This window comes from Dermacentor silvarum, chromosome 6 (assembly GCF_013339745.2).
Source record: "Dermacentor silvarum isolate Dsil-2018 chromosome 6, BIME_Dsil_1.4, whole genome shotgun sequence".
In the NCBI taxonomy this organism is placed as follows: domain Eukaryota; kingdom Metazoa; phylum Arthropoda; class Arachnida; order Ixodida; family Ixodidae; genus Dermacentor; species Dermacentor silvarum.
In genome coordinates this window covers 184,636,924-184,650,197 of record NC_051159.1, presented here as the reverse complement: position 1 = coordinate 184,650,197, position 13,274 = coordinate 184,636,924, and the positions used below count along the sequence as shown (strand labels likewise).

The 13,274-nt window shown below is 45.8% G+C and overlaps 1 protein-coding gene across 5 annotated transcripts in view; it reads right to left on the bottom strand.

Moving 5' to 3' along the window:
* The window catches only part of LOC119456535 (dihydroorotate dehydrogenase (quinone), mitochondrial), a 45,813-nt gene extending 33,176 nt beyond the window's left edge, over positions 1-12,637 (bottom strand). Inside the window, exons 1-2 of one of the 5 annotated variants that reach the window (XM_049669951.1) lie at positions 12,312-12,637; positions 8,034-8,246 (exon numbers count right to left, since the gene is read on the bottom strand). In XM_049669951.1, coding sequence (XP_049525908.1) covers positions 8,034-8,246; positions 12,312-12,332 — 234 coding nt within the window. In that variant the 5' untranslated portion in view covers positions 12,333-12,637. Of the gene's footprint in view, positions 1-8,033; positions 8,247-11,653; positions 11,878-12,311 lie in introns of those variants that run through there. The other 4 variants (XM_049669952.1, XM_049669954.1, XM_037718367.2 and 1 more) reach the window with 4 other exon arrangements.
* Positions 12,638-13,274: the final 637 nt, after the last annotated feature.

The window sequence follows — 13,274 nt, the reverse complement described above, 5'->3', positions numbered from 1 at the left end:
CTCACGCGCAGCGTATCTTGAAAGCGATCTCCAGAGTCCAGACGGCTCTGACCTTTCGTATGGGCTGTGCTCTCGCCGCTCGCAGCGATAGACCGCACGAACCTTCGCTCGCTGCGGGCTGCGGCGGCCGCGCTCGCTCGTGCGCGCTGACACCACGCGTGTTATTTTAGTGAGTTTTTTTGTTTTTTTCTGTCAAGTTTCGGTTTCTATTTAGAACGTGGCGTGTACACCGAGCAGGTGTCTCGGAGACCCATGCCTCAGTGATCGGCGCTACCTCCTGTAACTTCGCGAGAGCTAAGCGGTGCGAAGCGCGTTTCTTGGATCTCCATGGCGAACTCCGTTGGCGGAGATCGCCAAAGCGGTGGCGTTCGTGTCGACTGTACACGGAGACGACGTCATTGCTGCGCAAATCCAAGCAAGTCGATCCTCTCCAAGCGTAGTATGAGGCAGGGCATTATTAAAGATTTTTTTTTTAAAGCCGCACTAATGACTTTTTTTTTTTTTCGGCCGAACGAGTTTTCTGGACTATTTTTCAGTCCCCACGAGCTCGGAAAATCGGTTGGCGACTGTACGGAGCGCCCTAACCTAACCGCCGCACGTTGCTACTAGCCGGAAACTTCGAATTATCCGAATAGAGCTGCGCGGGCCATTCAAATTATCCGGTAGAATTTGCATTGAGAATGACGGGACCGCTCAAATTCTTCGAATTAACCGAAATTTCGAATTAACCGAGTTCGAATTATCGAGGTTTTACTGTATGCACCCAGGTGGTTCGCTTGGTCCTCCAGGCTGTCTCCCTGCATGTGTACCAGAGGAGCTGGATGTGTTTGTCGTCCTCTTACTCTATTGACCCTGCTCCAAACCTTGGCCTCATCCGTGTACGAGTTGATACTTGATAAAAATGTTTGCCAGCTGTCTCTCCTGGCTTGTCTGCGTGTTCTCCTACCTTGGGACTTGATTTTCCTGAAATTGACAAGGTTTTCAGCAGTAGGATAATCGCGAAGCTGTCTCCATGCTTTGTTCTGCTGCCTACGTGCATTCCAGCATTGTTCATTCCACCACGGAAAACGGCTTTTGCTAGAAAGTCCACTTGTTTGGGGAATGCACTTAGAAGCTGCATCAATTATGAAATTAGTAAAATATTCCACGGCACCGTCAATTCCGAGCGATGAAATGTCAGCCGACGAGAGCTTACTGGTAAGTGTTCGGAATTTCTCCCAGTCCGCCGCATCAACCTTTCACCGGGGAGCGTGTGGTGGAGATTCGTATTGTCTTGATGCTCTCAGCAGTATTGGGAAGTGGTCGCTCCCGTAAGGGTTTTTTATAACTTCCCATTCAAGTTCAGGAAATATGGATGGAGAAGCTATGCTGAGATCTATAGAGTAAAAAGTTTTGTTTGCAAGACAATAATATAAAGGTTCTTTTTTGTTTAGCAGACACGCACCAGATGAGAAAATAAAGTCTTGAATTAGACGGCCTCGCGCATCGATGCGAGAGTCGCCTCACAGACTGCTGTGCGCATTGAAGTCGCCAAGAACAACATAAGGTTCTGGCAATTCGTCCATAAATGACTGAAATTCATGTTTGTGTAATTGGTAATGTGGGAAAACGATGTGGGTAAAGCGAGCAAACGGTGATGAGTCTATTTAGGAGAACAAGTCGAACTGCCACTGCTTTGAGGGGCGTTTGTAGCTGCAAACGTTGACATGGTATGCTTTTGTGAATTACAATGGCAACACCGCATGATGATGCGAGAGCATCATCACGATCTTCACGAAACGTAACATACTGTCGGAGAAAGTTTGTATGTGTCGATTTTAAATGAGTTTCCTGTACACACAGCACTTTTGGATTGTGTTCGTGGAGAAGTTCTTGCACATCATCGAGGTTCCTAAGAAGGTCTCTGACGTTCCATTGTAAGATTTGTGTATCCATAATGAAAGTAAATTGGTGCTGTGTGTACTAAATAAGGAAGTACAGTAAAAGCTCGATGATACGATCACGGCTAATACGAATTTCCGGATGATACAAATTTTGCTGTGGTCCCAGCCGAGCCCCATTACTTTGCAACGTACTAGAGAACGGTTGTTACGAATCGATTTTCAGCCTACGTCGGTTGATACGAATAAACGCCGCCCCACCGACGGCCGCAAAAGAGAACAGCGCGCAGTCACGCGCTTTCTCTCCTCTTTTGGTGCGGAGGCACGGCGCCGGACAGCGCAGACTCCGCGACTGGGCGCGAAGAGTTTGAAGCGGTGGCGCTTTTGGTGCTTTTGTACTTTTCCTCCTTTTCTGCGAGCCGTCAGATGGAGTGGCTGCTGCGCTTCGGGCAGCGTTCTTCGTGTTTGCGCCATTTTGCCTAGTCGCAGCGAGCTATGTCTCGCAAGCGGAAAGCACTCTCCTTTAAAGAGAAATTAGACATTCTTCGAAAGGTCGATGAGGATCCCAAGAGGAAGCGGACGGAGTTGGCTAAGGAGCCAACTCCGCAACGTCAACACTGAGCACAATTGTTGCACAGCGAGACTATCATGAAAAACGTGCTTTCGTTCAACGTCAACGCGAAGCAAGCGAATTCGAACACGCTTATTTCGAACATACCGCGCACCGACAATGCTCGCGGCGGCGGCGCCTCCGACCGGCATTGCTCCGACACCGCCATAGAGCAAAAGCTCAGGAGAGACCCCTCAATGCCGCGCGCGAAGGAACGGGGAAAAAAAAAGAAAAAAGAACCCGCGGTGGAAATTTCCTTCTCTCTCAAATTGCAAGGTCGCCATTTCTGCATCGCGCCGGAACAAGCGTGTACGTGCCGACTAGAGTGTTCTAGACAACCGTATTCTAGCACACACTAGTGCCGACGTCTCAGCCACGCGGATAAAATGGCAGTGAACCCTTCTCCTCTATTTTCTAGTCACATGTTGACCTTGCACGCTGCGGCAGCAGCGCAGAGGGAAGCAGCGGCGGAGGCACAGTCGGGCCAACGAAACTGCCACGCCCACAAACGCTCGCTTCCCGATAACGGCAGAAAACGAAACTTCAGGGGGCGGCTAAAATAAGCTGGCGCCAGCACGGCGGCGGGCGCGCACGGAGATGTGCGCACGGAGTCGAAGGTGAGAGAGCTACGAGGGAGTTGAGAGGGAGGGCGAGGGGAGCCACCGAAGCGGCGGAGTTCACGCGGCCAAATCCGCTTCCCTGCCGCCCTCCTCCCTCACCTTCGACGGTCTCCGCGCGCACCCGTGTGCCGGCGCCGTCCGCTCGCTCCCTGAAGCTTCGTTTTCTGTAGTTATCGGGAAGCGACCGTTAGCCGGCGTGGGCAGTTTCGTGGCCCGCGCTTGCTATGCGCTTGCGCGCCGCAATATTTCACGACTCGCACCGTTCGTGCATCGTGCTGTGGTGCACGAATACTTCAAAAATACGTCCTTTTAATTCGAACAAATATTCGGGCCCCTTCAAGTTCGAATTATCGAGATTCGACAGTAGTTTTAATTGTGTTTCGATGATACGAATTTCGGCTAATACGAATATTTTTCGTGACCCCGTGAGATTTGTATCATCGAGCTTTTACTGTATTGCTTTAGATTACAGAGCCCTTTCCAGGCCCCGTAACTCGAGATTTGTCCTTTCTGAAGCGGTCGAGGGAGCCTCGCCGCTCCTTAGGCGCTTGGTGCGCCGTCGGGATGGGTGTAGCGTCCATTGCCTCTTGTGAGGCGTCGGACACGCGCTCTTGCGAGCGAGAAGTTTCACGAGAGAGTCTCGCCGCGAAGGACAAGACATTTGCGCCCACCAGCTCGAAGGTTGATGGGGCTGCCTTTGGGCCTGAGCTGCGCCGGCTGCTGCCAGTGCCAGCAGGGGCCGGTGAGGGTGAGGCAGCCTTGACTGCACCCACCGTGGGAGCTGCTGGCCGGCATGCGGGGTCGCTACGCGTAGCGCAGGCTGCCACCGAGGACTGTTGTGGTGCTGGCAACCCTAGAGTAACCAGCCCTGTTTGCTGGTTGGGTGGAGTAGACTTGGCTCCTTCCACCCTGGGGGCAGGAGCCACAAGCGACAGCTCGCTGTGCACGGGCTGAGCAGGTGGCAGTAGCCGCTGCGACGCTGCCCCTTGACGCGCCGCACCTGCATAAGTGGTTGTGTGGAATGGTGAGCACCTTTTGCGTGCTTCCCTGAACGGTATGTTTTCACGGACTTTCAGTGTTAGAATTTCTTTTTCTTTTTTCCAGCTTGGACAGGACCGGGAATATGCTGAATGGTCACCATTGCAATTAACGCAGTGAGGTGTGGCCTCACAGCTGTCTGAGGCATGACCTTGTATTCCACACTTAGCACAGGTAAGTGGACCACGGCAGCTCTGCAAGCCATGGCCAAATCTTTGGCATTGGTAGCATCGCCTGGGATTTGGGATGTACGGTCTTATGGCTATCTTTGTGTAGCCTGTTTCAATGCTTTGTGGCAAAACGCTCAGTTCGAAGGTAAGTATCAGGTGTTTCGTGGGAATTTCTTTGTTGTCCTGTCTCATAACGATGCGCTACACATTCGTGACGTTTTGCTCCTTCCATCCTTCCAACAACTCGGTTTCAAATAGGTCGATGAGGTCTGCTTCAGATACTACTTTACCCCGTACTGTGTTCATGGAGCGATGCGGTGAAACGGTAACTGGGACATCACCAAAAGTAACAAGCTTGCCGAGTCTGTTGTGTTGCTCCTTATCGCGTAGCTCAAGCAGAAGGTCCCCGCTTGGAATTTTGGTGACTTTGTAGCCAGGGCCTAGCCTGTTGGTCAAGGTTTTCGCAACTACAAATGGGGATATGGGTCTCGCTAGTTTTTCAGTTCTTTCCCTATGTACTACTTGATATCGTGGGAAAATGTCTTTAGGTCGGGTGAACAAATTCAAAATCTCATCGGTGCGTCCCCTCTTCTGAGGAAGACGATCAAGAAGCCGAGGAAAAGCAGGCGTTCCCATAACAATTTGGTGTGCTTCGGCAGCAATGGCAGCCACCCACCACAGAGTCCAACAAGGGGACGCTGCAGCACTTAACGTGTAAGGATGCATCCACCAGCCGTACATTGCCGCTATAACCTTATATATAAACCCAAGAGAGGGACCTACACAAGGTTAACCCAAGCCGCCTATGAAAAGTGAGGAAGTTACAGAAGAGAAGAGGTGACAGGACAGTGAAGACAGAAAAATAGAGAATAAAAAATATCGGAGAGGGGGACAGGAAAAGGCAACCACCGATTTCCCCTGGGTGGGTCAGTCCGGGGTTGCCGTCTATGTTAAGCAGAGGCCAAAGAGGTGTGTTGCCTCCGTCGGGGGGCCTTAAAGGTCCAAACACCCGGCATTAGCTCAACCTCCAGGATCCCCTTTTTCCCAGACACGGCTAAGCCATTCACGGCTACACGTGGGAGGGTCCAACCCCCGCGTGCTCAGGTACGTGGTGGCGCAATTCACCAAACGCCTGCTTGCGCAGACGCCCCTGCGGGGAGATTAGATTTTTCTGTGGAGACAAAACAATTTTTTCTATGCAATCAAACCACAACATTCCTTTGTTTTTCAAACTCTAATTCTTACATACAAAAAAAAGGAACACTTCATCACAAAAGCAGCAAAAGACAAAATGGCTTTATGCACAGATTCAGCCAACACAAAACTTGACAGATGAGCTACCTGTGTTGCTCAGTTCTTATGTACACACGGACCTCTTTGGCATTCGTGAACATTCATGGTAAAAAAGAGTTAAAACAATTATTAACATTGTATTAAACACCATGCAAGTGGCTGGCTTAAAAAATTGGCAACTACCAACATGTGTGAATGAAGGCCTGTGACATATAAAATCTTTTATGATAGCTGGCAAGTAGTGTCACAAAGTGGTGTTTACATGCATGCAAAGCGTTGACACCAGCTGCAACCTGTCTATGGTCTCCGGACTGTAGGCCTGCCTTCGGCACGACCTGTTCCTTCTGCCCTCACCCAGCTGCCCTTGCAGATCTACCACACCTTTTGTGGAATTGTCCCGGACTGCAATCATCAAGGTGCCACTACCCGTAAAAATTGGGGCTGTACCAAAGTTGTCCACCTGACTACCATCTGTGGATCTATAGTCGGCACCTTAGATCCTTGTTAGATTTAATCGCACATAGCCAACTATACATGATATATAACATGCATGCGCCAAATATTTTATACCACAGGGCAAAGTTTCAAATAAAAGAAGAGAGAGAGAGAGAAAATTATTTAATGAAAGGCAGGGAGGTTAACCAGGACTGAGCCCGGTTGGCTACCCTACACTGGGGGAAGGAAAAAGGGGAGAGAGAAATAAAATAAAAGAAAAATGCATGCAAAGAAAGCAGGAAACAACAGGCTCGTGCAAGCTACATCCAACGCTGTGCTGAATGTTTGGTGGCGTGAGTCCATGTGGAATTCCTAGGCAGGCTTTTTACATTAAATGATTCCTGGGTATTATAAGCACTACACTTTTAGCAGCACAGTGTGGCTATACAGTAGTCTGACTAGCATGTTCATTTGTGACACCTGCAACTGTCACCTGTTGGGGGAAGGTGCAGTCATGTAAATCTCTTTGTGCTACCCAAAATCTAAACTGGTTGAAATGAATTTTATTTCCAACAAGATAGCTGAAGGACACCCAGGTGAAAGGTGGCTAGAGGCAGTTTGAGGGTGCTTGGGGGCCTGTACACAAGACAGAGTGCACAGGAATTTATGCATAGCAAGCATACCCATAAGTTTCAAGCAATGGAGGAACAAAAAAATTCGGCAGCATGTTAGCTCCTGTAACGCGTGAAGTCGAAAGCCTGCTGCACATTTGGTAATGCACCATCTCGCATCGTCGCGTAGCTGCTTTCGCAGTTCGGATTCTTCGGCTCGTTTTCAATGCTTAGCTATGGCCTTTGCGCGCTTATATAGCGGGGTCAGACCTCGCACCAACAACGTTTCTTTTCAACTTTAAGTGGCATCCTCTCAGCAGGAGATTGGAACTTGTGCTGTTCTGTGTGTTGTACGGGCGATTTCAATGAAAGTATGCACTGTTCACTTCACTTTGCTGAGCGCTTGTAGCCTTAGCCTTACGGGGATGTGAGCCGTTGAGTTTTTTGCTTGCTTTCAGGGGTATGAGCCACTGAGAAGGTCGCATGTTTTTTTTTGTTTTTGGTTTTTGTACCATTCGACTAGATGCCGCATTTCTGTACGTTGTATGCATGATTCCAATTAATGTATACACTGTTCGCTTCAGTTTGCTGAGTGCTTGTAGCCTCTGCATTACGAGAGGGATAAGCCATTGCTGATGATGACAATTTTTGTAACATTAGAACGGACGACGCATTTTTTTTTAACCACTGGAGTGGACAATGCATTTTTTTCAGGGCCATCGGGGGTATGAGCCACTTAAGGCTTTCGCCTTAAAATGAAAAGTACTAACAAGTATGTGTGTTTGCAGGTGCATGCGTGTGTACCGAGTGTTACATAAATAGAAGCACCAAGTATACATGACTGTACTAAACTGTAAGCTTGTTCGAACTAAAATTTTAGTTCACTATCACGTTAGCAAGCATTAATTCATTAATTATCAGTTTTGTCCACAATGGCAATGCTACTTAACAATCTGCCATATGTCACAGCTGTGGTGAACACTGCATTTTCATCGTAGCTATGACAGATGGCACCATCATTCTGTTGCAGCGGAATAGAAAACATTTGAGGCAATGCTGCCGTTAACACCCATTTCAGATTTATTGTGACCGAAACTGCTAGGTAATGCCCTCAAATGTAGTATTCAACTACACTCACTTCAAAATGCTACCTCAGTGTAAAAAACAGCGTGAACAAGCCAGCAGTTTATCAAGAAGAGTCATGTAGTACATACCTGTTGTTCCTATAGCACGATAAAAAGCAGTATGTGACGTCTCAACATATAAAAACAGTAGTTTTATAGGAGAATGCCATTAATTATTTGTATGCCTGAGAGAAGATAAGCTTCCACTATACGACGAATCTAGAACCTTTACCGGCAATGAAGAGTGCTCACCAAAACATCAGGGTCGGGCTCCCTCTGGGGACGCAGTAGCTGCAGCCGCGCCACCTGGACGCCCAGCAGGTGTGCACGCTCTGGGTCCAGCACAGCATGCACGGCGGGCATCAGGAAGCGGCTGTAGAAGTCAGCCTGGCCGTACATGGTTGCCACGCCCACAAAGCTCAGGGATGCCCCGCCCACAATGGCAGCCATGGATCTCAACTTGTGCTGCATGCAGTATATGGCACTCACTAACCCATGTTTTGTCTCACAAATCCTATATACTATATAATACTGTCAACCAAGACGAAACGTGTAGGAAAAAGGTGGGAGGAGATAATTTTTAGCAGTTGCACATATCAGATTCATCATCCGGACATCATCAAATTAAACGAATTCTTAGAAAACTCAGTTTTAACAAATCATGTACATGAATTTCGAAAAGGGTTTTCTAATACAACACAATTGGTTACTATAGTTCACATCTTTGCAGCTTGTCTTGATACTAACAGTCAAATTGAAGTAATATTCTTAGATTACAGTAAAGCATTCGATACACTTCCCCCACGATAAACTAATTAAAACGCTTTGATTAATTGGCATACCAGAATTATTTATTTCCTGGAGTTCAGCTTATCTAAACAACCACAATCAATACGTTCAGGTGGGAGAACAACACTCTGGCTCCCTTCCGGTAACTTCTGCAGTTCCGCAGGGGAGCGTCCTCGGCCCTTTACTTTTTTTTGCTATACATAGTAAATGATATTGTCAATGTGGTTAACACCCCAGTACAAATTCGTAGATTTGCTGACGATTGTGTTTTGTTTAGAGTAGTTACCTGCATTAGTTACCAGTGTGACCTTAATTCTAACTTAGGCTTCTTAATGCAACTAAATGTGTCTATCTCCCCATAACGTGCAAAAAAGTCCCCTTAGACTACACTTACAATTTGGCTGCAGCACCTTCACTAAAAGTAGCTTGCTATAAATATTTAGGTCTAACAGTAACGAGTAACTTATCATGGAACTTGCACATAAATAACATCTGCTCTGCCACTTTCTAGAAACTATGCCTTTTATGCCACAAACTCACTTTACTGGGTCGTATGCATGATCACATTGCTTTAAGACAAACACCCATCAGTGCCTTAACTCGCGCAGGCAAAGTGACAGACTTCTGCATTTTTAGTCTTTACAATTTTCTGCATTTAAGTGCTTAAAGCAGGTGCATTTATGTATCCAAGATTTCTCCAGCTTTAGAAAATCTTATATTTTCCCTGCTTATGCAATAAAATACACCTGAAGAGAACTGCCGCGCAAAGAACTTTCTTGAAACATGCATGTTTTCGCAGCAGTGATCACAGCATCCGTCATGCTGGATGTAAATTTGTGCCACCTATACATGCTTTTCACCGCATTCTCTGCGGGCGCCACCATGTTTGTTCATGTGGTGACATTTCCATTGCTTGCCTCAGACTGCCTCTGTTTATGGTAGCAGCACATTATGCCTATGCGGTGAAGCATGCCGCTGTTTGAGAAACTGTTGTCCAACTGTATTTTATTTATTTATTTATTTTATTTAAACATACTGCAGACCAACATTTTGGTCCAAGCAGGAGGGGCAAAAGAAACATCAAGTAAATTGTAACAGCAACAACAAGAAAGCATGAATTCGTTGCATTAAACACTCATCAGTACGCTAAATGAAACAGCATGTCTGTGAAACAACAGCAATACGAGTACAATACATTTGAACACTAAACACCAAAGAGATAATTTTCCAGTGTTGTAGCAAAATTCTCAGCTGCGAAAATCTCCTGCGGCAGTGAGTTCCAATCTTTAACTGTTCTGGGAAAATAACTGTGTTTGTAAGCATTAGTTCGTGCAAATATGGGTGCTAATGATTGATTACGTTTACGACGGGTTATTCTAGCAGTGGGTGGTTGGACACAACATGTACATTTAGTTCCCGAGATAATTTTGTAAAAAAATTTTAAACGACTCACCTTTCTTCTTGTTTCTAACAAAGGAATGTTATGTAATTGCATTAATGTACTAGGTGAGTCGAGTCTTTGATACTTGTTAAAAGTAAATCTGACGTTGTACCTTTTCAAGAAGGATAATATCCTTTCTTGCAAAAGGGTCCCGTATGACTGCAGCACATAGTAGTTCAGACAGAATGAAAGTTTTGTAAGCCAAAAGATTCATACTAGGGGGATCATCTTTTAACTTCCTTTTTAAAAACCATAATTTGCGAAGCGCTTCAGTGCAAATATCTGTTATGTGCGGTGTCCAAGTAAGGTTGCTACTGAGAGTAATGCTTAAATATTTATCTACTTGTACCAATGGACTATCACGAAGGATGTAGGGAGAAGTGGCGGGATGTTCCTTCCTCGTAATGCGTAACAGAACAGAATTCAGCACCATATTACACTTACAACAATCATCGATAGACATAAGAGCTGTCTCTAATACATTCTGATCAGCTGTGGAGGATATTTTTTTGAACAAAATACAATCATCCGCAAATAATCGAATGCTACATCCTGGGCACAACATCGACCAAGTCATTCACATAAATTATAAATAAAATGGGTGGATGAAGGACACAAAACTTTGACCAAAGCTTCCGAGGACATGTAAATGTCGCACATCCACCTTTCTGAGCTCCTTAAAAGGCGCCTTGTCCAAAAGCTGTGAGCGCCACCGTACGGTGCATGTCCTAGAAGGCAGGGCTAGAAATTTTTTTCCAAGGCACAGTGGTACATACATTGTGCTTCTGTATTAAATCAATATCATTTGCTCTTCGTTTTTCCTTTATTTATTGCCAATGGCTTTGATGCCATAGGTTGTCATGTTTTTGGTACAATAACATTATTTTGATGCGATGTCATTACATTACTTTCTTCCACCTAATCACTTGTAAATCTGCCAACTGTGGTAGATTTCTTAATGTCGTACTCCGACCTTAAAACCTTTATGTATTGTAGTTTAGAAGCTTACAAAAAGATATAATATTGATTGTCACTAATTTACATTGCAGCCTATGATGAAATGTTCAGCTTCGAACATTCCTGCCTAAAATATGTAAACCACTCATTGGTCAGCATACTTGCAAATGAGTACACTCCTTTCTAATACGTGGCTGCAAGTCTAAGTGAGGTTCAGTGAATGGTGCTGGATGTTAGTAGAGACCAGAAAAATAATTACGAGCGTGAGTGAGTGTCTACTATAATTAAGCTTGTGGTGCTATCTGGCCATAATGATTTTCTGGGAACTTTACCTTTCATCAAAAATAACTGCGAAATCATTCCGCTACAGCAAAACAATATGACTTAGATGGTGGTTCGACATTTAATTCATTCCGTGGTTATGGTACAGAAAAACATGGGCGAAGAAAACCTAGAAGTACAGAAGCTACAGTAAAGCAGAGTTAGCAAAATGTTATTAATAAATCGTACATGTTCTTTAGATGATTCGATCTCCATGCAAGCTGATCAGCTTTTAGTTCAGAGGTCATGTCACAATGACACAGCTGTCAGTCTACTCACGAGGAAACACTTACTCAAGTATGTACACATACAACATATTTAGCAGATGTTCAAAAATATGGGGTTTAGCACCCTGGAACTGTACATTGGGAAATGAGAGACGCCGTAGAGTGAAAGACTCCGTAGGGGAAGGATTCCGGATTCATTTCTGGTGTCCTTTAGCGTGCACCTAAATCTAAGTACAGCGGCGTTTTCGCCTTCCAGCCCTATCGCAACGCGGCGAGTCTTGAGGCAAGAAATGGCTGGGCGCGGCGGAAGCGCCATCTCATTTATAGCGAGCGAACTAGCCAGTGAAAGTTGCGCATATAGTGTAGTAGGGTTTTTTTTTTTTTTTTTTTTTTTTTTTCCTTCTATGGTAGTGCGTACTGGTCATGTGTACTAGGGAAAACAGCAACCCATAAGGTGGGGGAAGAGGCAAAGAAAGCTTAGCTTTAAACATTGGCATAGTTGAACGATCTGAAGATGCGAGCTAGTACGTCATGCGGGAGGTCACTACATCAATATGAAGCTACAAGCCAGAACACAGACACGGCAAGATGCAATCAGTTAGAAAGACATGAAACGGCGTACGGGCCCAGCTGCGCCTAGGACTCGGTCGGTAGGATTTAAAAAAAAAAAAAAAAAGTAATAAAGCAAGGACGCCAAATTTTCGTACTGGCAGCGAGCGCTCTCCACTTCACGTCATGTAAAGTGAAGTCGCTAACCAATGCTTCAAAATTAGAAGAGGAACTGTGCAAGCTTACCGCGAGGCGAGTCCTCGACATCTCGCCGGCCTATAATAGTCACAAGTGGACTACCCACAAGGGAAGTTTGTCACAGATTGATTAAGCGCTACTAAGAAATAAACGCTACGACTACTATTACAGGGTTGATTGCAGCCACTTGCAATGCAGCTGTTGAAGCTCAAGGCCCCTCAAGGCTGTACGGTTCAACAACAGCTACAAGCACCTAAACAAAAGCCACGCTGCAGACGAGCAGACACCACTAGAGGAAACTCAGCAGTTTACGGGAGCCGCAAGCATAGAGCATAGAGTTAATATAACTGACTCTAGAGGCAAAGCTGGGCCGAAAAGGAGGGGACCGCTAGGGCGCCGCCATCTTGTAACTTGTCAATGCGGCCTGCGCAATTATTTTTGAGAGATGTTGCCTTATGCTGTGTCATAAAAAACGAATACGTGATGGCTTTATGAAGGTGACGTGTGAATATTAGGCTTGCAGGAAGCGCTTGCTAACTCAAGTATGGTGGGTTAGGGTAACTCCATAGAGTTAATATGGGTAACTCTATGGCAGTTTTCAGGCGAGTTTCCGGCTCGCAAAAGCGTAGCCTTCGAGATTAATTTTTGCAAGCAGGTTTCGCCTTTTATTTTTTTTTTTTCTCACTGCTCTAACTGGCTCTAACCACCATGCTCAGACCTGACACTCATCTGAGCATCGTTACTAGAGCTAACATTACTACTAGAACCAGCGAAACCAGTACAGTGATCGCTGAAACAAGTCGTTTTCAGCGCTGCTAGTGCACAAAACTCGACGTCTATGACGTTTATCTGACTACCAAAATCGCTTCTGCCGCATTTAACCAGCAAAAGCATAGCCTTTAAGATTCGCATTTTAAATTGAGATGTTTTTTTTTTAATTTTTTTATTGAAGCACTCACGTTCGATTTCACGTTAGCCCCACACCACCGTTACTAGATTACTAGCACGGTG